Source organism: Sus scrofa, chromosome 3 (genome assembly GCF_054392235.1).
Source record: "Sus scrofa isolate SSC_HxYL_T2T_F1_AM1 chromosome 3, Sscrofa_HxYL_maternal_Yorkshire_Landrace_v2.0, whole genome shotgun sequence".
In the NCBI taxonomy this organism is placed as follows: domain Eukaryota; kingdom Metazoa; phylum Chordata; class Mammalia; order Artiodactyla; family Suidae; genus Sus; species Sus scrofa.
Window position 1 is genome coordinate 88,698,010 of NC_139385.1, and position 23,731 is coordinate 88,721,740.

General features: G+C 46.6%; 1 protein-coding gene and 1 long non-coding RNA gene across 3 annotated transcripts in view; both read left to right on the forward strand.

Annotated features, from left to right (window-relative positions):
• Nucleotides 1-6,084: 6,084 nt before the first annotated feature.
• The window catches only part of SPRED2 (sprouty related EVH1 domain containing 2), a 121,901-nt gene continuing 104,254 nt past the window's right edge, over nucleotides 6,085-23,731 (forward strand). For both annotated transcript variants that reach the window (XM_021087443.2, XM_085019045.1), the window contains exon 1: nucleotides 6,085-6,658. In XM_021087443.2, the coding sequence (XP_020943102.1) occupies nucleotides 6,633-6,658 (26 nt within the window). In that variant the 5' untranslated portion in view covers nucleotides 6,085-6,632. The remainder of the gene's footprint in view (nucleotides 6,659-23,731) is intronic.
• LOC146404758 (uncharacterized) lies at nucleotides 18,470-20,191 on the forward strand. The gene is made up of 2 exons (XR_014841801.1): nucleotides 18,470-18,590; nucleotides 19,947-20,191. It is a non-coding gene; the product is annotated as an uncharacterized LOC146404758 (long non-coding RNA).

A 23,731-nucleotide genomic window follows, 5' to 3' on the forward strand; every position in this document is an offset into this window, starting at 1 on the left:
TGTCAGAGGTCAAACACTCAAATACTTCCAGGAGGCAGAAGCCTGACAGACAGAGCAGCCACCACTCAGCAACAATCAACTGCTACCAAGCAGAATTTGGCACTCACAGGCCCCATTTCTTTGGAGTTCTTTCAGGAGAAGCCCCAAATCCTGATTTTTATGTGAAATATTCTGATTTTAAACTGTTAGCCTGATTTTTTAAAAGAGCAGGCAAAACATAATTTGTCTGGGACCTTATCTGACCCAGGGGCTATCAATTTGTAAATCCCAGAACAATAAATGACCACTTACCCCATATATGCATAACTATGGGGCTTCTGCAAGGAGCTGGGACTGGACTACAGCTCAGCTGGGAACCCGCTACAAAAGGTTACAGGACTTCAAGACAGTTTAACCTCCTTTAGCCTGGCCAGTGCTGCCTCCCAGACCTGCCCTCCTCCTAGGCCTCTGGGCACACTGTCATACCTTAGGCCCTCTGGCTTCATTGGGCTGTCAGTTATCCGCCTTCCTTCAAGATTTGGCTCAAACACCCCCTTCCTCTGGTAGCCTTTCTTTCGCTGATCTCTGCCTTCTTTCAGCTTACCCCATGGTTTAGAGCAGTTACCCCACTGCCCTAATGTTTTCTTTACAGGCCTGTGGCCCCACCTGGCTGAACTTCTAGAGGGTAGGACCCTGAGTTCACTCATTGCTGTATCTCTACAGCCTCATAGAGCACCTGGCACTTTAAATGCAGATTGGAGGAATGGGCCTCCAGTTTGAAAAATAATGACCTTTGCCTCTCCCATGGCAGAAATGCATTTGCGAAGAACTGGTATTTTAATTTTGAGAAAATAAGTTGGGAAACTTGGTGTTTAAGAGAAGGGGAAACACAACATTGTAAGACAACTATACTCCAATACATTTTTTTTTTTAAGAGAGTGAGAGGAGGGGAGCGGGGTGTGACCTCTGCCTACTGTCATTTTTTAAATGACCCTGCATTTGTGAAATACAGATGGAAAGAATAAGTTTTTATACTCCTTAGCTTTGGCCATAGCTGAGACATCTAAGAATTCTAGAACAAGAGAATGGCTAAACTGATCCGTTTTTCTTTTCTTCCTGACCTCAAAGGTCCCCAGGGCTCTTACAGTCGGGGATGCTTGCCACCAACTCAGAATGAAACAGAGTCGAAGGCTTTTCAAAGGAGAGCAAGCAACCACCACCCCAAAGACCCTTTGCATAGAGTTGTAAACCGTAGCGTTGCAAACTGAAACTCCAGAGGCAAACCCTACACGGTTACCTTTTCTCGACAAGGTTGCTCGGCCTTGTCAATCATTTTCTGCTTTCTCTCCCTCCCAGATGCGCGCACACATATACACGAGTTGCCGTGGACCGCTGCCTTGACTGTGAGCCTCTCTCCTACCTGAAGTGGAGCACCTCAGGAAGCAGCGAGGTTGGCGTCTCATTCATAATACATGAACTCTGGGGGAGGAGGGAGGCAGGGACAAGAGCCTTTCATCTCTGCTATTTAAAAATCCCAGCCTTGCAGCTGAAAGGGAAAATGACCTGGGAGTGAACGCAACTGGGATGAAGAATCCACGATAACGGGACCAGAGCGCGCGTCAGCGGCCAGCCCGCTGGCTATTTATACCGCGCAGATTATGCAATCCCGCTACAGCCATTCATGCCGGATTGGGACGCTGCGCGCCGGGGCGGGGGAGCAGGGGCATCATTCCCTGGCGCCGGGTCAGTTTCTAAGTTTGCATCATCCCCTTCATTACGAGAGAGTTTGGGTTTCCATTCCTGCCGGCGGGTCAAGAGGGAGGCAGCCGGGCTGCAAACTCGCTTGGCACAGCCTGGCACACACGACTGCTTATTTAAACAGAATAATAAAGGCACCCGAGCGCCCGGGGCGCGGCCAAGCGGCGCGCAAGGCTGGGCTCCCGGCAGACCGGAAGGAACTGATAAAGCGGGTGCTAATGACACCCGCGCCCTCCCGGTTTGGAAGTGTCCTCCGAGCGCGGATCATTGAGAAATACTGAAGGGGCAGAATGGGGGTGAGGTGAGGACAGGCGGGGCGCAGCTGCGTGCTGGGCGGGGAAAGGGGGAACCGTGGCAGTCGTTGGTGCTCCCGCGGGCCGCGGCCGGGCGGCACAAACCTTAGGGCACAATCCTCTCCCAAAAGATCCCTACCCTGACCCCCACCGGGGGGGTGGGGGACGGGAGAAAGATTACTACCAGTTCACGCCGGCTAGATCTGCACTCCCCGCCCTACCAGACCCTGACGGGCGAGAAGCTGGAGGACGCAGAGAGGGGGCAAAAGACAAGAAAGACAGAATTGCTGAGAAGTAGAAAATGTCTGCTGCTCCCCGAGTCATTGCCGAGCGGGGATTGCGGCCCGCTTCCGACTGAAACGAGACCTGCGGGTCTACTGAGCATGCCCGTTCCGCGGCCGCCGAGGGTCGCTCCGGTTCCGAGCTCCGGGCTTTCCTGGCGGCCAACGAGGTGGAGTCAGGAGGGGGGTGCGCCCCAGCCCTGGGCTCTGGTGGAGAGGCGGGTAGGTGGGGGTCCTACTAGGGGCTCCGGGTTAGCGTGAAGTTGTGAGTAGATCAACATTACTTTTGAAGCTGTACGAGACAATCTTGATTTGACCGTGTTCAGAGCTGCTTGCCCCTGTTTTGCTGGTCGTGGGGGAGAGACAGGGATGTGGGTATTTCGTTCTTTAAGCAATGTCCTTAAGTTAAAGCCCTGAATCCGTGATACTCCTGGTAACAAACAATCCAGTAGATTTTGCTTTGGGTTTTTAAAAAATATTTAATTTTTTTTTTTTTTTTTTTTTGGTCTTTTGGTCTTTTGGTCTTTTTTTTTTTGGCCGCACCCGTGGCATCTGGATGTTCCCAGGCTAGGGGTCTAATCGGAGGTGTAGCAGCTGGCCTACACCATAGCCACAGCAACGCGGGATCCGAACTGCGTCTGAAACCTACACCACAGCTCATGGCAACGCCGGATCCCTAACCCACTGAGCGATGCCAGGGATCCAACCGGCCACTTCATGGTTCCTAGTCGGATTCGTTTTCGCTGCGCCACAACGGGAACTCCTAATCCAGTAGATTTTGATAACGTCCTGATATTCAGATCAGTAAACATCTGAGTTACTCTTCCAATACCGCCATTTATTCTTGAAGCTGCAGGAGTCACAGTAATTGATGGGGAGGACCAAAGGTGACCAGCAAGGTACATTTTTATCATAAGGCCACTTTTGGGTAATTAACTAGGCAGAAGACAATTGTAAGTTGTTGTTGTTGTTTTTAAGAGAAACAAAGGGCCAGGAGTGGAAAGGAGAGCCTTTGGTAATCCATCAGTTAGAGGGAAGAACGTGTTGCCACTAATCTCCTATTTGCAGCTGTGACTTCACTTTATAAAAGCCATTTAATTCTCCCAACAACCCTATGTTGTGGATATTATCCTGGCACTACAGACACTGCACCCAAGGCTCAGAGAACCTAAGGACCTGCTGCAGTCTTTCTGCAGAACAGCTAAGTGGGGACGTGGTAGCTCCTAGACTTTACAACGTTTTCTTTTGCTCCTCTGGCTGCCTGGTCTCCAGGTTGGGCCATTTAGTGCTATTAGCAGAACCTGGATGACTGAGTTGTAATGACACAGATTCAGCTTGCCTACCTGCAGAAATTAACAATCATTTCACCTGCCACCGTGCCATTTGAGCACTCTTAAACTGGAGAGTGAAGCCAAAGAGATGCCCATTGGTTGGATAATTTTGAAATGGACAAATGTCCATGTTCAGCAGTGACTGAGTGGGAACTCTTTCAAACATTGAGAAAAGCAACAGTGGGCAAAGGTGAGAATTGGGTAGATGTTTTAGCCTTATGAGGATTTAGATAATGAAGTCTTGCTTTGTTTAGTGCTTTCTCATAGATTCTCAGTGGTCTCAAAAACTGAGAAGGACAATTGCGGCTTTGTTATCCCTATTTCTCAAAGAAACCAGAGGATCACTAAGCCTCATGCAGGGTCTCAGGGCTGCTAGGAGAAAACCAGAAACCAGGTGTGCCTCCCCTGTCTAGTCCTCTTTTTACCACCACACCAGCACTCATCATCAGAGGTGCGTGAACCCCAACCCATGTCCACAAAGATCATGATTGTGAAAAGCACAAAGCCTAGGGTTAACCACTAATTTTTCCTTGACTCAGAGTGAAACTCTTACTATCTTTGGCATACTTGTGGCTCTCCAAATGCACAGATATACCCTTTAGGTATACTATACTTGAGGCATATACTTAATCTTCTCAATTTTTTCAGTGGTTGCTATTACGTTAAAAATCTCTGTGTTGGAGTTCCCGTCGTGGCTCAGTGGTTAACGAATCCAACCAGGAACCATGAGGTTGGATTAGACCCCTAGCCTGGGAACCTCCATATGCTGCAAGAGCGGCCCCCCAAAAAAGGCAAAAAGACAAAAAAAAAAAATCTCTGCGTATTGTCTCGGCACATTCAGGAGGATAGAAAAGTCTACTGTGTTTGGAGAACTGGAAAGGGCAGGGACTGTATCTCTTGCTCCCTAGTAAGACCCCAGAAGTAAATATCCAATGGCTATGGAATTTGTGGGACCCATGGCAAGGAAAACAATGTGGAGCTCCCTGTTCAAACACTATAAAGAATTTTAAGACTGCAACAGCAGAGCATCAAGCCAAGCAAAGATTCTGTGTGCAATTGTAAAGGTGGTCTGCCCATTGCCTAGACAGTGCTGTTTTAGAAAGCGGGAACCCACCCAGGCTCATGGTCCCAGGCCAAGGCAGGAAAATAATTTAAAGACAAAGGGGAGTGCATGGAGGGGAGACTCGAGGAGGTCTCCATCTTCCCATCTCACTGTGCCAAAGCCCATGTGGATGGTAACCTCTGGCCCAGGATCGGCGGCCTTCAAGGGCCTGGGTCAAGGACCATCCTCCACCAGCTTGAGAGAGATTTACTGAACAACTAAAAAACCATATTTGGATTTACTTTTTTTTTTTTTCCTTTTTTGTCTTTTTTTAGGGCCGCACCAGCGGCATATGGAGGTTCCCAAGCTAGGGATCTAATCAGAGCTGCTGCCGCGGCCTAAGCCAGAGCCACAGCAACGCGGGATCAGAGCCGCGTCTGCGACCTACACCACAGCTCACGGCAACGCCTGATCCTTAACCCACTAGAGCAAGGCCAGGGATCGAACCACAACCTCATGGTTCCTAGTCGGATTCGTTTCCGCTGGGCCACGATGGGAACTCCTGGGTTTACCTTTTTTTTTTTTATCGTGCTCGGGGCATATGGAAATTCGTGGACCAGGGATCCATCCCGCATCACAGCAGTGACCTGAGCAGCTACAGTAGCAATGCAGGATCCTTAACCCGCTGAGCCACAAGGGAACTCCTGGGTTTACGTTTTAACCTGGGAAAATCCATCATTTCTACTGGAATGCAAGTTTCTGGGCTTGTTGGATTTACCTTTTTTTATAAAATGCACAAAATAATGTTTCCTTTAGAATGCCCGTTCCCCTACCAAGAAAAAAAAATCACAAGATTTCATGTGTAACTGAAAAGCCTCTGCCATACAGAATCTTGGCAGAGGCACCTGTACCGCCTCCACCCTCCGGCCCCACGGTGGCGGGTAATTGGTCTTCTGAGCCGGAGCACCCCACCAGTCCCCTCCAGAGCTCTACGTCTACCCCCCTCCTCTCCTCACCCTCTGAATTTTAATCCAGGCGTTTGGAAGGAGGGAGGGAGCCAAACGGGAGCCAGATGTGTGCGAGTCCCCGGCTGCCGCCTCCTCCCTCCTCTCGGGCATTTTAAAACCCGGAGCCTAACTAAGGAGGATCCGGAGTCAGACGCGGCGCAAACAACTCCGCTCCCGGGCTCCTCCGGGAGTGGAAGCCAGGAGGGAGGGGGAAAGGAAGCCGAGCATGCTCAATAGGCGAGACAAAGTTTTTTTTTTTCTCCTTTTTTTTTTTTTTTTTTTTTTTTTTTTTTCGGTCGCAAGTAGGAAGCTTTTTGCACTCCACCACCTCTGGCGGCTGGGAAGACGTCATCGCTTCCGCCCTACTTCCTCCTCCTGTTGGCGGCGGTGAGAATCCAATATGGAGTAAATCGGTGGAGTCGAGAGATGGGGCTCGGACGGGGCGCCCTGCACCGCCTCCCAGGCGCACCTCCCCCGGCCTCCGACCGCTCCCCGGAACCGTGATTGGCCCAGCCCCCCGGGGGCGACCCAAGGCTGAGCCCCCACCGGCTGCTGGCCCTCTCCCGCTCTCCGCAGTCCCCGCCGCTCCACGGAGAGCTTGTTTTTCTCCTCCTCTCCCCCACCGCCGTCCCCTGCCCAAATCATTCCCCTCTGCCCGCTTCCGAACCCCGAGCCCCCGCCCGCCTCGACCCTCGGCGCTGCGGCGCTCGCTCCCCCCGACCCAAGCTTGCCTGTGCACCCCTTCCTCCAGACCTCACCCCGCGCTCCGGTCACCCAGCTTCCCCTTCTGCCTTCTGCGGCGCCCCCTTCATCTTTAGCACCCCCCCCGCCCCCACCAAATCAGGCGATCTCCGGAGATGTGAAGAAGGGGGGTGAGCGGACAGGAAGATGAAGGGAGCAAAGCTGCTCGCCGCGGGACAGGCGTCTAGGTGAACAGGAAAATGACCGAAGAAACACACCCGGACGAGTAAGTTTGGCCGCGGGGTGGAACGAGGGTGTCCCGCGGGGGCAGCGTGGAGTCCGGGGCTGAGGACGCGGGCGGGGACGCTGGTTGGGTGAACTTGGCGTGGGGTGCAGCGAATAGCTGGTCTGTGGGTTTAGGATGCGAGATTTGACCCCTTGTTGTTGAAGTGAGGAGGGGGCAAAAGCTGCTGCGGGCCGTTGGGGGCGCGCCTTGAGTCGGCGGGCTGGTGGCCGCTGCGGGGGCCAAGGGCGCGCGGGTGACCTCGGGGCTGTCCCCGCTCCCTCTCCGGGGACTCACAAACACCCCTCCCCCCGAGATCCTCGGCGGCGGGAGCGGAAGACCTGACACCCCCGCTCCGGCTCCCCGGCGTCGGTGGGTTTTAACACAGTGACTTTGTGACTCTCCCGCCCCGCTGCTCGCCCGACGCTCCTTTTGGGAGCCCTCTGGGGCCCAGGCTCCGCCATTTCGTTTTCTTGAATCGCTCTCATTTGCATACCACATTTTCATTCATAAAAAACACGGCGGAGCGGAGAGAGGACTGGGCGCGGGCTGCGCGGGGGTCTGCGTGCGCCTGTGTCCCCGCGAGGGCCGGCGTGCAGGAGCTGCCCAGGGGTCTCGCAGCGCTTGTGAGTGAATTTGCACGCGCTGCCGGGCCCGGGACTGGCGCCCCCCGCGGGGTCTCTGCTGCTCCTGGGGGAGGATCCGAGGGTGTGCGGCGGGAGCGTGCGGGGCAGCGGGCGGGCGTGTGTATGTGTGTGTATATATGTGTGTGTGCGCGTGCACAAGCGTGCGTGCCCGGCCCGCGGGCCCGAGGGGAACAATGCTCTGGGCGCTTCGTAGTGGGGGCTCCCGGGCGGATTCACCGCCCACCGCGGGACCGGTGTCTTTCTCCAGCGCCCTGCCAAGGTGCACCTCCCTCCCGCCCTCCAGTCACGGAGTCGGGTTTGGCTTTCTTCCATCCGCGCCCGAGGCGTTTCCGATCGCGGGTACAACGGAGGGAGGGACGCCGGGCCCTTGCCTGAGGTCATCCGATCCGGGTCCGAGCGGTCACCACACCGCCACGGCCGCCGCTGCTCAGTGGCAGTGCCCGCCACCAGCCACTTTTTTTTTTTTTTTTTTTTTTTTTGTGAATAAGACGCTCTCCTTTATTGTCACATGATATCCCTCCCCTCCTCCCCTGCACATTCATAAATCCGGAGCTTGCCTCGGCTCCTTTCATTCAGAGCTGCCATTAGCCAAGGTAGTGGCGGCGCCGGCTGGGTTTCTTTGGCTTGGGCGCAGGGAACCGGTCGGCAGCCGTGGGGACTTGTCTGAAGCGAGGCCCAGCACGCGTCTGCGGGGGCGTGGGGGCTGTGGGTAGCCAGCGCCCGAGGCCGCAGGTCTTTTGCCCCCTCGAGCATTGAGACTCGGTGCGGAGAGGGGAAGTGACTCAGGGCTGGCCTGCAGAGAGGGCGTCTATTGCAGCAGGTGACAGAATGCTGTGCTCTAAGAATTTACTCACTTTTTTTTTTTAAGGCCCCTTTATCCTTTGGCATCCGCTGTTGTCAGGCTGGGAGAGAGGGGGTATTAGGAGGGTTGGTGTTTGGAGAAGGAAAGTTCCTTTCTGTGGGTCCCCAGGGAGCTTTGATTGGAGTAACTAACCCCTGGTCCAATAAGTAGTGACACCCTTCCCATATGCAGCTGGAGAGAGAATCCCACCTGGTGTGCTTGTCAGGGCTGTCCCAACACCTGCTGGCCTTTCTGTTACACCTTTTGCTTTGCACTTATAGACTGTATCTTGAAAAGGGAAAATGAAAAATGTTGCCCTTCTAGGGCTGAAATATATGGGTTGGGAGGAATATGCTGCCAGGCCTTGTAATCTTTCAGACTTGCCTAATCAACAGGTCTTTGTCTCTGCACATGCCAATAGCAGTAGTAGCAAGGAGGGATGGTTGCCATGCTCTAGGCTTGTTGGAGATAGGTTTGCCACCCTAGATTGGGTTCCTTGGCTCCATCCCTTGCGGATCCTGGCCTGTCAGCATTGGATTCCATCTGGTATCCAAAGCAAAAGGATTTCAGATGGGATCACCAACAAGAAAGAAATCTCTCTCTTCTGAGCTTTCAGAGCCATTCAGTATGGAACTGGCTGCCCCCACTGCTGTCAGAAGTCCAGTTGAAACAGTGAATATTTGAGGGCAGGTTCTGGTTTCAGTTAGAAAATCAGAAAGCTGCGGTGCCTTAGCCCACTGCAGAACTAGCCTTCTTGAGATTACAGTTAATGTAATGACCTTGTCATGACACAAGAAATGCCTGGTAAGAATACAGGCTGCATGGCTTATACACTGCCATTTGTAGACACTGTACATTATATTGTTCACCGTTCTTATGTAATGACCCATCTGAAAAATTCCTTTTAAATGCTGGTGCCAGGAAGGTTTCACTCTGACTTAAAAAGCTTGCAGTGATTGCTTTTGTATTGTTTTTTTTTTAAAATTTTTTTTAATTAAAAAATTTTTTTTTGCTATCACTGTGTGGGGGCTCAGGGCAAAAATTTTTGCTTGATTATGGTAGCCATATTAGCTTAGGTTTTTGCTGGATTTATTTCCCCCCCCTCTATATGCATTTTGATCCCCTGTTTTCTTTTCTAATGGATTTGTTTGAGGTCCTTCAGCTACCTTTTGGAAGTAGGCAAGGTGTGTTACTTCTAAGGAGGTGACATCAAACTGGAGACTTAAGGGAAATATATTTGTGCCTTAGGTAAAATAAATTTTCTTTCTTTTTGGCTGCACCTGTGGCATATGGACATTCCCAGGCCAGGGATTGAATCCAAGCCACAGCTGCTAACTGAGCCACTGCAGTCAGATCCTTAACCCCCTGTGCCACAATGGGAACTCCTAAAATAGATTTTTCTTGATAGTCCATATATATTTGAGGTTATAATTAAACAATCCAGTATTTAAACAATACATTTAGCATCAGAGTATAGTAACTCAGAATCTTGTAACTGGTAAAATCATGCTTAAAAAAATAAGTGTTGTCTTCTAATATTCTTTCCATGTCAGTTTAAAACTCCTCTTTAATAAATGAATGCTCATAAATTCAGGAAAACTTTCCTGCTCTTTTAGCTGGTGGTCCTAAACAGTAGTTTCCAGATAGAAAACACCCTGATCCTTTTTTTTTTTTTTTTTTTTTTTTTTTGTCTTTTTAGGCCCAAACCCTCAGCATATGGAGGTTCCCAGGCTAGGGGTCGAATTGGAGCTACAGCTGCCCATCTACACCACAGCCACAGCAATTCAGGATCCGAGACACGTCTTCCACCTACACTGAAACTCAGGGCAACACCAGGATCCTTAACCTGCTGATGGAGGCCAGGGATTGAACCCGCAACCTCATGGGATTTGTTTCTCCTGCATCACCACAGGAACTCCTCTGACCCTTTTTTGATTCCACTCCAGATAGAAAGGCATGTTAAATTTATAATTTTACAGATTTATTTTATAATTCAAAAATGAAAGAGCATCAATAAACTATTGAAAGTGGTCTTTTGTACATAGGGAGTAAAAATTTATTTGAAAATCATATGCATTTATCTTTAAAGCATTTGACCATGGCTTCGAATAGTTTGGAAATTTGCAAAGGGAAGAAACCTTTGTCAGGCAAGCTGTAACTCCGGAGACCCCAGGCTACTGTTCAGCTTTTAATTTTGTTCACAAACTCTTCTCTGCAACACGCAGCTTGCTGAGAGTGGGTTTGTAACTCCATCCTCCGTTGTATTTGCCCTAATGTTGAAAGGTTTCACTTTTTTAAAAGGGCTTAAATATTTTTACTGAACCGTTTCAAAGAAATTTGTAATTTGAATTCTTATATCCAATTACTTGAGCTCACTTTCCAAAAAGATGTGCATCTTCTTCCCTGAAATCACAACACCGTGATTACACCTCACAAAATGAAGAATAATTCCCCTGGGAGTTACTGGTATGGCGCAGCTGAAAGAATCTGACTGGTAACCCTGGGGTTGCAGGTTCAATCCCTGGCCTTGCTCAGTGGGTTAAGGATCTGGTGTTTCTGGGAGCTGTGGTGTAGGCCACAGATGAGGCTTGGATCCCGTGTTGTTGTGGCTGTGGTGTAGGCAGGCAGCTGTAGCTCTGATTCAGCCCCTAGCCTGGGAACCTCCATATGCTGTGGGTGTGGCCCTAAAAAGCAGGGGGGGAAAAAAAGAATAATTTCCTGATGAATTTAACTCTCAGTCTCAATTGATTGAAAAATGTCTTTCTAACTGGTTATTCCAGCCAAGGGTCAAAGAACCTGCTTTAATGCATCTTAACCTGTTTTTAAGGTTTAAGCCTTAGCCATTTGTTTACTTTCTGATCTAAGAGAAGTTGCTTATATATCTCACCTTGGTTTCATCTGAGTGAATAAAATGGGAATAAATATTACTGATTTTGTGGAGTTACTATGAAGTAAATGAACTAGCCTATGTAAAGCTTATGGCCGGGCAACATGAATAACAGAGGTGTTTGGTGTTGGCTTTTTACTGGTCACTGAAATAGGTTTTTACAAGCTCACTTTCTTTTTTTTTTTTTTTCGTGTGTGTGTGTGTGTGTGTGTGTGTGTCTTTTTAGGGCAGCACCCGCAGCATATGAAGGTTCCCAGGCTAGGGGTGGAATGGGAGCTGCAGCTGCCGGCCTAGGCTGCAGCCACAGCAACCTGGTATCAGAGCTGCTTCTGCGACATACACAGCTGATGGCAATGTGGGAACTTTAGCCCACTGAGCAAGGCCAGGGATGGAACCCATGTCCTCATGGATACTAGTTGAGTTCATTACCACTGAGCCACAATGGGAACACCTTTTTTTCTTTTTTTTTATTGATGTATATTGATTTATAGTGCTGTTAATTTCTGCTGTAAGCAAAATCGTTCATATATGTATATTCATTTTCATATGGTTTATCACAGGATAAACCTGAATATTGAATATAGTTACCTGTGCTATACAGTGGGATCTTCTTTATCCATTCTGTATATAAAGTTTGCACCTGTTAATCCCAGTCCATCCCTCCCCCATCCCCTCTCCCCCATGGCAATCACAAGTCTGTTCTGTCTGTGAGTCCATTTTTGTTTCATAGATAAGTTCCTTTGTGTCATATTTTAGATTCCACATGTATGTGATATCATACGGTATTTGTCTATCTCTTTCTGACTTAACTTCACTCGGTATGAGTGAATCTCTAGGTCTATCCATGTTGCCTCAGATGACATTATTTCATTGTTTTTTTATGGCTGAGTAATATTCTAGTGTGTGTGTGTGTCCACCACATCGTTATGCATTCACCTGTTACTGGACATTTATGTTGCTTCTATGCCTTGGCTATAATAGTGTAAGTATTTGCAGCACTTGTAAATAGTGCTGCAGTGAACAATGGGGTACATGTATCTTTTTGAATTATAGTTTTATCTGAATATCTGCCCAGAAGTGGGATTGCTGGTCATATGGTTATTCTACCTTTAGTTTTTGAGGAACCTCCATACTGTTTTCTGTAGTGGCTGTATCAATTTAGATTCCCACCAGCAGTGTGAGAGGGTCCCCTTTTCTCCACACCCTCTCCAGCATTTGTTATTTGTAAACCTTTTAATCATGGCCATTCTGACTGGTTTGAAATGGTGCCTCATTGCAGTTTTGGTTTTCATTTCTTTAATGATTAGTGACATTGAGCATCTTTTCATTAGCCTCTTAACGGGCTCACTTTCAGATAACCATGTGGAGGAGGTGTTATCCCATTTAATTGATGAGGAAGCTTAAATAGTTACTTATAGAAGACAGCAAATATTTTTATAGCATTTTACTCATTTAGTCTTCCCAGTAACTCTGTACAGCAGATCTGTTACCTTCATCTATAGATGGAAACCAAGGCCCAGAGAGGTTAAGTAACCCCAGCAGCCTGGCTCAGGAAGGACTATGTTTATAAGCAGCATGAGGTACATACAGTCTCAGAAGGAGAGAGAGTGGCCAGGCTTAGTCATTCTGACTTCAGAGTTCTCAACAGGTAGTCATGCTGTCCCTATTTCTCTTGAATTGGTGACAGTCTGTCATTGCCATAATTTTTTTTTCACTTCCCTTATCTTCCCTTAAAATGCTATGAGGCACATATTGAATTAAAGTGAATTTAAATAAACTTGGGCTTGAGCATTCTGTGATACACCCTAAGATAATGGGAGGAGTGGAAATTCAGAATTGGTTATTACTGGACTGTTACATTCATGGAAATACAGTTGTGGAAATTAGACCCAATGCAACAGGTATTGATCCATTCTCTTTGTGTTAGCTTTAAAAAGGGGAAGGTGTGTTTTTCTACTGTACCTGAGTAGAATCCTTATATGTTAAAAGCATGGACTTGACTATGCAAAATTGGAATTTTGGTCTTTTCCTCAGACAATCCTGAAAGCAAAACAAAACAAAAAACTTGGAAAGAACTTAACAAGTTTATAAGATAGGGGATTGTGATTATATAAAAATATCGTCATTGTAATAACGTTAAGCACTGCAAGGCTGTACTTGTTAGGTGGTGGACCTGGGCTAACCTCCATCTCCTGAGTTTCTTTACATAGGGGTCTGAACAGATGCTACCTCCTTCCTAGCTATAGTTGATCCCTTCTGCTTTCCAGTTCCTTTAACTAATAAAATGTATAAAAAGTGGGTCAGTATGAATACCAAAACTATTCTGCCTTGACAGTCTGTTTGCTCGTGCTGTTTGTTCCAGTATCCTCTTCTTTCTCCTTTTCCTTCTCCAACAAGTGAAATTCTGCTCATTCCTCCCAACCAGCTCTGGGTCATTCCTTTTATGAAGTCCTCCTAGACATTCCCCACCCCCACTTCTCTAAGTCAAAATTGTGGACTCTTTATAGCATTTGCCCCTACACTGCACAGCAGTTTACCACCGTTTAGAGTTGGGCTTATACCCAGCTAGACTCTGTCCCAGAACAAGAGTTTTTGGGATTCAGAGTTACCTCTCAACTGCCAAGTTTTCTAGTTGTTGGCTCATACTATTGGGCACATTGTGGTTGCTTTTAATAAAGATCTATTAAATTAAGAAATGGATTTGCTTATTTTACAGTGCTATTTTGTCCCTGCTGACTTATGCAGTAATTACAAATGTTGTATTAAGTTAACTTAGGGTGTGTATAAGCCTCCTTCTGAGAAACTCCCATGTTTACCTGAAGCCCATGACGTATCTTGTGGAAATTGGGTGTAGAATTTAACTGGTGGTGATCGGTGACTGACAACTGAAAACCACTTTGAGGAGTTCCCTTGTGGTGCAGCAGGTTAAGGATCCGGCATTGTCACTGCAGCAGCTCCGGTCACTGTCACTGCTGCAGCTCGGGTCACTGCTGTAGAGCCTGTTTGATCCCTAGCGGGGGAACTTCCACGTGCCTCGGGTGTAGCCAAAAAAAAAAAAAAACCAACAAAAAACCCCAAACCATTTTGATTCCAGCCACTTTTGTGGGAACTGGGAAGTGGAAGATCCTAAATGCAACAAACCAGGGCCTGTGTTTCTGCCTCTGCAGAAAAGTCTCTGCAGAAATCACAATATTAACAATTTGCAGTGGCTACAGGGTTCTGATGGAGTCTTAATACTTGGAGTTGGAGACAGCTGTGCTGATGACCTCCCTGTTGGCAGAGTTCCTATATAACGGTGCTGAACACAAATGCAAAATCTAACACAAAATCCTTAAAAACTGAGCAAGATGATAATAGAAGCAGAGCAGGAAATTTTTGTGTTCAGTTGTTTGTTTTGGCCTGTTTTCTCTTAAGTAAATTGGGCTGATTTTTTTTTTTTTCTCTTAAAGACCCAGTCATATTGATAGGCTCATTAACTGTTCTTGTAAATCTTTCTTTTTAATCAGTATTTAAGACTAGAACATGGGTGATTTTTAGAGGCATTTCTTAGGTCTTTTAATCGCTGGAGTAGAAGGAATATTTTTCTTGGGTGCACACCGTGCTCTGGGTAGCAAATGGGTCTTCTGTGTGCTTGCTCTGGTGGGCATGAAGGATTGCCACCACAGCCTGACATGTTCCCTGTTGCAGAAAGGAAGTCAGGCCAGGATCTTAGTAAAATCTTGATGTCAACTGATATAGGAGTTGGTTAAAACTAAGGAACAACTGTTTTATAACTACTCGTTTCTCAGATAATCTTTGTCAACAGTATGTTCACAAGGGAGACGTATTGTACACATGATAACAAATGCTGCTCATGCTGTTTTTGCTGCTTTCAAAGGGTAGTTGAAGATGTCTTTAAAAACAGAATCTCTATGTTGACTTGCACTAAGAGCCTAGAGGGGAGAAATGGATTTTGACTTCACTCTGGCACTTGATGCTTAACGGCTGAAGAGATTAAAACAAGGGCAGCTTCCAAAATGTCTGGCTTTGGCTCCTCTTTGTACTGAAATAACGATTTTTTTCTAATCTCATTGTTTCTATGCTTAGATATATTCCCTGTGGTCCCTTCGTAAATGCTTAAAACACTTATCAGGCTAAGTTTTTTCAGTTGTCTCTCCTAGTTCATCTAATAATGACATCTTTTTCTTTTTTTAATTTTTTTTTTTTTGCTTTTTAGGGCTGCACCTGCAGCATATGGAATTCCCAGACTATGGGTCTAACCAGAGCTGCCTCTTATGACCTATAATGCAACTTGTGGCAACGCTGGATCCTTAACCCACTGAGCAAGGCCAGGGATCAAACCCACATCCTCGTGGATACTAGTTGGGTTCTTAACCCAATGAGCCACAAAAGGAATTCCCTGTCTTTCATTTTCATTGTATATTCCTATTTCTTTTTCCCATTGCCTTGCTTTGGCTCTGGCCTCTGGTATTGATTTTTCAGATAAGCACTGTTTATTTTGTATTTGCATCCCACCCTAACTGAGAATGCACCCAGGAGCTTGGCCCATCTGCCCTTCCATGTGTGGGAATACTAGTTTATTGACCTGTGTACTCGTAGACTGCAGTGTTAAGCCCAGAGTAGGCTTTCTGTAAACATTTATTGATTGACTAATGTAAATGTTCATTAATTGAAAAAGTTTTACCTTATATAAAAAAAAAATTAAATGATTGGCGTTCCCTGGTGGCCTAGTGGGTTAAAGATCCAGTGTTGTCACTGTAGTGGCTTGGTTCATTACTGTGGTGTGGGTTTAATCCCTGGCCCAGGAACTTCCATATGCCGAGAATGTGGCCAGAAAAATTAAATGATTATTCATGTTGTACCTATATCCAAAGAGACTGTGAGGTTTTTTCCAGAACTACTGAGAGATGCAGGATGCCATGATGGCAGTGGAAGAAACAGGCTCACTCTGCCTCCTCCCTCTGCTGACTCTTACTGACAGTATACTTACCTATAGTAGCATCCTTCACTCTCCTGCAACCCTGTCTGTGGCCTAGAAATCATGTTACCGAGGGCATTCATACTGTTTCTAAAACAAGAGTCAGTAGGCTTGGCGGGAATGGGTGAGGCGAGAGTTCTCTTAGAAGTAAGCTGGCTTATGGCTTCTTTTGTCTTCTTGCATGCCATGTTGGTGTTTGCATTTTATTTTATTTTATTTTATTTTATTTTTTTGCTGTTTTTTAGGGCCTCCATGGCACATGGAGGTTCTCAGGCTAGGGGGTGAATCAGAGCTTTAGCTGCCACCCTATACTACAGCCACAGCAATGTGGGATCCGAGCTGCATCTGCGACTTACACCACAGCTCACAGCAGTGCTGGATCCTTAACCCACTGAGTGAGGCCAGGGATGGAACCCGCAACTTCATGCTTACTAGTCGGATTATTTTCTGCTGCTCCACAACGGAAACTCTGGTGTTTGCATTTTATATTTCCAGCCAAGGAGCAAAGTGGATGTTGGACCAGATGTTAATCATCAACATCCCAATAATTTCGTTAATTTTTACAGAACTTTTAAAGCTGCATAAGTGTGAATATAGTCTTTTTTTAAACTCAGTGAATTTTATTATATTTATAATTGTACAAATATCATCACAACCTAATTTTACAACATTTCCATCCCAATCCCCAGCCCATTCCCCGTGCCTCTCCTTTGGTAACCATAAGTTTTTCAAAGTCTGAGTCAGTTTCTGTTCTGCAAAGAAGTTCATTGTATCCTTTTTTTAGATCCCACATAGAAGTGATAGCATATGATGTTTGTCTCTCACTGTCTTGACTAATTTCACTTAGCATGATAATTTCTATGTCCATCCATGTTGCTGCAAATGCCATTATTTCTTTCGTTTTTATGGCCGAGTAATAGTCCATTGCATATATGTACCACATCTTCTTTACCCATTCTGCTGTCGATGGACATTTAGGTTGTTTCCACGTCTTGGCTATTGTAAATAGTGCTGCAATGACCATTGGAGTACATGTATCTTTTCCAGTCATAGTTTTCTCTGGATAGGTGCTCAGGAGTGGGATTGCTGGATCATATGGGAATATAATCTTAACATGGTAATTAAATTTCTCTCCTTTGCTTAATAGGTTTAAATTAAATCTGAGATTTTTCTCAGGCTCAAAATTCCAAAACAGGCCTGCTCTGCCAGGATGGTGGGCCCTGGCTCAACGTTACCTCTGGCCCTAAAGGTCTACTGGTTGCCTTCTCGTCAATCTGTGGGTGAACAGATTTCAGATTAGGAGTCTGCTGCTCGTGACCAGTGCTGAAGCCCTTCCCATCCATTCTTAGATATCTTTTATACTAGAGGATACAAGAGTACAGGTGTCCATTTAGAGTGTGGTACCTAAAGAATTTGACTTCAGAATATCCTTGGACCCCAGTTGCAAAGCCATGTATAAATTATTTACACCCAGTGTCCCAGACACTTTACCTGCCAGATAGGACTCAGAGGGGGCCTCTGCCCTCAGGGGAGCTTACATTCTAGGGTATGGGCACTTCCATATGCCTTGAGGGTGTGAGCTCAGCATCGTCTGGATGATGGACAGACCTGCTGCCAGAGGGGTTTTTGCCCTTTCCTTCCTCTCCCTTTTCAGGGGGCTGCCTGGAGCTGCAAGCATTGGGATTCCCAGATTTGCAGTGGGAATTCTCTTCCCAAGTATTAGAGGATCTACATGCCCTTCCCAGAATCGCCTAACAAGTTCTTCAAGTTATTTTTAGGGCTAGATCTGTCACTTTTTCCCTGGTCCTTGACTTCAGAGCCCACGTCTGTAGAACAACACTGTGTGTCATAATTTGACAGAGCCTCCATTTTTTGCGTATGAGGAAATTGGGTTGTGTGTGCAGCTTGATTTACATGACCACTGAGCAAAAGAAATTAGAATTCTTTTGGAATCCTGGAAATGCCTTAGAACTGTGAGGTAACATTTCTTCCTGTATTCCTGTTCCGCTCTGTGGAGTTGGGAACCACTGCCCCCCAAGGAGGCCTTTTCTGTCATGATACAAAGAGCAGTTCTCCAGAGACCTCTTTTGGAAAGAGAAGCCACCTTGCCCTGATGGATTGTGTGTGAGCAGGATGGCTATAACAAAACATGCTCAAATGAGGATTCTGATTCAGTAAGGTCTGAGAGTCTGGTTTTTTTTTTTTTTTTTGCTTCTTAGGGCTGCACTCTTGGCATATGGAAGTTTCCAGGCTAGGGGTCGAATTGGAGCTACAGCTGCCTGGCACAGCCACAGCCACGCCGGATCCGAGCCATGTCTGCGACACCACAGCTCACGGATCCTTGACCCACTGAGCAAGGCCAGGGATCGAACCCGCATCCTCATAGATCCTAGTCAGGTTCATTAACCAATGAGTCATGAAGGGAGCTCCTGAGATTCTGCATTTTTCAACAAACTTCCAGATGCTGCTGGTGCTGCAGATCCAGGGACCCCACTTGGAGTAACAAGAGCCCGTCTGTGGTTGTGATGGTAGTGAGCTCCTAGCTGCTGGGTTTGCGTCTTCAAAGGCTTTCATCTTCAAAGGTGACCTCACATACTTGGCATATGGAAGCTATTGAGGAAGCTCATTGGACAAGAAGGTGGTATTTCTACATGGAGAGATATTGTCAAGGGCCTGCCAAGGATGGGAGGGCTGCACCTGCTGCATATGGAAATTCCCAGGCTGGGGATCGAATTGGAGCTGTAGCTGCCAGCCTACACCACAGCCACAGCAAATGCGGGATCCGAGCGGCGTCTGAGACCTACACCACAGCTTGTTAATGCTGGATCCTTAAATCTCTGATCAGGGCCAGGGATCGAACCTGCGTCCTCATGGATACTAGGCAGGCTCTTTACCTCTGAGCCACAATGGGAACTTCCTTGGCAGGACTTTAAGCTTTGAGGTATAGCTTGATTTTGGATGGGAAGCTCCTGGAGGAATTTTTTTCTTCAATTACTGCTTCAGAAAAGTTCTTGGTGAATGCCAGGTGGTCCAAGAGATCCATGACTACCAAAGAAATAGGAAGTCCCCGCACATTGTCAGTCAGCTGGCATCCTGCACCTTCTAGACAAATCAGTCTCCTATGGAAAGCCAGCCGCTGTGGGAAGCAGGCAAACTCAGCCCTAGAAGAAATCACAGGAAGTAATTAAACGGAGAAGGTCAGAGAAAGAGGAAGTGGTTGTGTTGTTTCTGATGCGAATAGCATTGTTGTTCCTGGGAATCAAGAGGAGATGTTTAAGTCTTCTGGAATGTGACTGCTTGGGGAGTTGATTGTATTTAAATTGTAGCCCTTTTAGTTTATTCTTTCAGACAGCAATCTAGTTAGGATATGAATTGCTCTTAGGTCTTATCAGGAATCCCCACGTGCCTAAGCAGAAGTCTTAAGCAGGGAGTTGCTTATAGCTTGGCAAATTGCACTTAAATGAAATGAATGTCAAGACTATTAGAGGTTAATTTTAGGTGTCTGGAGTTCTCCCTAATTCTCCTGATTAAACACTTTAACATAATAGTTTCCTTAATTGGAATAATGATAGAATATTAGCATGCATATTAAACCATTTACCCAAATTTGAATAGGGTTAAAATGCAAATTATCCATCACTTGTCAGCACTTACTCTTTAGAGATAATTCCTGGGGAGAGATGGAGAAGAGCCTGGAATATGAATCGGAAAATGGTTTTCTACCTGAGGCAGCCTTGCTGAGAAGGCCAAGAATAGACCAGAGGACTTGAAGTAAGGGACAGACCCTTTGTTCCCCCCAAAAAGAGGTGGCAAAAATCCCAGCACCTATGAGAGCAAAAACTCCCAACAAGAAGGTAGATGGAAGGAGAAATCTGAAAGGAGCAGACTATAGACCTTCTCTGGTTGTCCTTCATTAGCCTGTCATATTTTTCTTTCAGAAGAAGGTGATGAGACTTAAGCTCCCTCCCCGGCATTTAGATACCCCCCACTGAAGTCTTGAACTGATGCTACCACCCAGCAGTTGCCCAGCAAGTGCCTGGGGACCCAGAAGCACTCCAAGTGTTGTCTGTGAAGCCAGTGTGTATATAACATCACCCCTATATGTGTGTTACTCTCTTTCAATGTAAGGAGTTACGCGTATAGACTAATGAAATGCAACCTCAATAAAATACTGCTGAATTCATGGTGGATGTTTGTCATATTTTTCTCAACTCACAGTTATTAAAAAATACAGCTGTAATCCCTGGGGAGGGGGCTAGTCCCTGAGTTTTTTCCCTTTGAGTCTTTGCTCTTAGAAAGTTGGAAAATAATGTCATTTGCAGCAACATGGATGGAACTAGAGATTCTCATACTAAGTGAAGTAAATCAGAAAGAGAAAGACAAATACCGTATAATATCACTTATATCTGGAATCTAATATATGGCACAGATGAACCTATCTATAGAAAAGGAACAAACTCATGGACATGGAGAACAGACTTGTGGTTGCCAAAAGGGAGGGGGAGAGAGTGGGATGGACTGGGAGTTTGGGGTTAGTAGATGCAAACTATTTCATTTGGAGTGGATAAGCAATGAGGTCCTGCTGTACAGCACAGGGAACTATGTCTAATCACTTGTGATGGAACATGATGGAATATGAAAAAAAGAATGTGTATATGTGTAACTGGGTCACTTTGCTGTACAGCAAAAATTGACAGAACATTGTTAATCAACTATAATAAAAAATTAAAAAAAAAAGTTGGAATTCCTTGCTATGACCTTCATCCTGGATGTAAGGATTTAAGTGTGATTAATCCGTAGAGGCTGCATATGCAAAGGAAGAGTTTCTACTCTGGGGCGGGCTGGGTGGAAGGTCTGAAGGAAAGCAGGACATTTGTTGAAAGTGGATGGGGGAAATTGAAAATGAGTCAGGACATCCCACCACCAGCAACTTGGCACAAAGTTGGATCTTGACATAAGGAGGGGGAACTGGGAGACTGCATCTTCTGTCCTCCAGCTCTTCCCCTTTTCCCCTCTTGCATTTACTGAACACCTCTGCTATGCAGCACACAGCTCTTTATTGTGGAAAAGAGGATACACCCAACACTAGAAGCTCTTAAATGAATATCAAGTAGCAGAGAAGATGGGCACCAGGTTGCCTTGTACAGTAAGTTCTGGGAGTTGGGAAACATAGGTTCTCATCACTTCTTTGCTTCTCCCCTGCTCTGTGACCTCTTCAAGATACTGAGCTGCATCTCTGGAGTTGCCTTTCTCATCTCTAAACGGAATTATATAGTATCATAGTATTGAAGAACTCTTTTAGTTCCAAGTATTGTAAGGTGAACTCTTGTTAAAAACAACAACAACAACAACAAAAAAAAACACAAGCTTTTATCCTTATTTATAAGTATAATATTCTTTTTAAAAATAAAGAAAATACAAAGACGAAATTAAAGTAACTCTTGCTGCCCCAGCCAAGGAAGAGTTCACTTTTAACCAGGTGGGACTTGAGTTTTAGAAGACTTAGAAAAGGATGGTGGTGATGGTAGGGGAGAGAGGCAGGTGAGGCAAGTTGGAGAAGGAGGTGTCTTGTGTCCAAAGATATCTTCCACAGATGAGGAAACTCCACCTCTGAGTTTAAGCTGGGGGAGTGCAGAGAAACAGCTGGTCCAGCCAGGTGAGGCTCAATTTGGGTGGTTATTGCATGCCAGGCTAACAGAATGCATTTTGGGCTTTTACTTCTTTAGGTAGAATGAAGCTATTTAACGTTTTGAAGCAAAGAAATGATAATGTGATATATCGGTAAATTCCAACTAGTTAGAAGGTACAGGCTAGGCTGGAGTCAGGGAGGCCACTAAGAATTGTGGCTCCATTATACCTGGGCAGGGCTTTCCTTCTGGCTTTGTTGAAATGCAGTAGGCACTGCTGAAGGAACCTTTGTTCCAAAGAGGCTGCCGTTATGTTCCTTGGAAGATAGTTAGGGGGGCTGTGAAATTCAAAACAAAATTGACCAACTTATTTTGCAGATTAAACTTAGAGGCTGGTAATAAACCAAAGGAGAGTTTTTGTTTTTGTTTTTTAGTGTTGTTACTTCTGTAGGAACATGGCACCACTCAACTGAAATTTGCCCTTGCTCAGTGAAGTACAGTGGTTGCAACTTGACCATAAAATTGTAGAACTGGAGGGGATCTTAGGAAAATTCCAGCTCTCTTCTTTTACAGAAAAATTGTAATCCAGAGAGGTCGAGTGACGAACCCAGGGTCACACAGCTAGTTGCTGCCTTGTGATATGTAAGCAAGAGACGTCAGGCCTTGGTTCCAGCCCTGTTTCGGGTGCTGTGTTAAACATTCATGACAATTGCTACCCCCAAGTTGTTGAACTGTCAGGAGACAGGGGAAAGATGGTGGAAACCTATTCAGTTCAGTCAAATGTATCCCTTGTTGACGAGGAACCCTCAGCACTGAACGGATTGCCTGCCTCAGTCAGCCTCTGTGCGCAAGGCTGAGGCAGGTGAGATGCCACCTGCCGTTCCAGTGTGGCTCCCCTTCAGGTGGCAGGTTGGGATCCCCGAGGTCTGGCTTCCACGTGTGTGTTTCGGCAACTGGAGGATGAAGAGTAGAGGCAGAGGAGGGCTGCCCTCAGCTCTCCATCTTGGGGGAGAAGCAAAGATGAGCCCTTAGATGAGAAGTTGAAATACATGTGACTAAGTTTTTGCACCTGGGCGCTAGCAAAAAAAAAGTCCATGCAACGTTACCTATGCTTGCCCTTCCTCCCCAGCTCCAGCGCCTTCTCTTCTCCCCATGTGTTTGCTTTTGATGTTAACTGCCAAGGCAGTGTGGTCATAGACAGCAGGAAGTAATATTCGATATGCAGGTTTCAGGGGTGGAGTGATGGGGTCGGTGGATGCCAGCCTGGGGAGGGTGGCGGTTTAGGTGCACTAGTGTGAGAAAGCCACACATTTCTAAGCCAACAGGTGTTCTTACAGCCAAGGGAGGGAGGGAGGAGTTGACCAGCAGTCCTATAATGAGTAGTTTTTTATGGTAGCTTTTTACTTTACGTTTTTATAAGGCTGCTGCCCCACGAGTTACCTCCAGATAAAGCTGGGATTATCCTCTGTACCAAATCACACAGCTACCAAGTGTGGGGGGCCATGCAGAAACCTAGGCTTGAGGAAGAATAAAAACAATCCCCAAGCCAAAACACACTCTCTCCAAGAGCCCGCAGTCCAGCAGACGGGCTGGGAGGGCTCACCCCGCTTTGCCGTGGTGAAACTTGATCCACTTCCCAGTCCTGCTTTGAAATCACATTTTCAGTCAGGACGCTTAGGATAACAAGATTCACACTGCTTGTGTAGGACAGGAAATATACTTAAATTTTTTCTCCTGCTCTTGTGGTTCTGCATTCGCACCCCCAACCCCCCCGACTGTTCATCTCCATCAGCCGGGCATCCTTCTCCCTCAGAGTAAAGGGTCCCATGTGAGCCTAAAGATCGCATTGTGGGGTTTCAGGTTCCTCGTCCCAGTAGTGTTTCTGGGTCATCCAAGCAGTCGGGTGGTTTGGTTGTGAATGATTTACCGGCAGATCCCTCCTTCCACATTCCTCTTGTTCCACATCCAGCAGTAGCAGCAGACAGGTGTGGTCCAGGCCCCCACCCCTGGCATGTGCCCGGAAACAGAACTCCTCCCATGACGGTCCTTACAAGGGCAGGTTATTGGTACTACACGAGGCCCGAGGTGGAGGATGT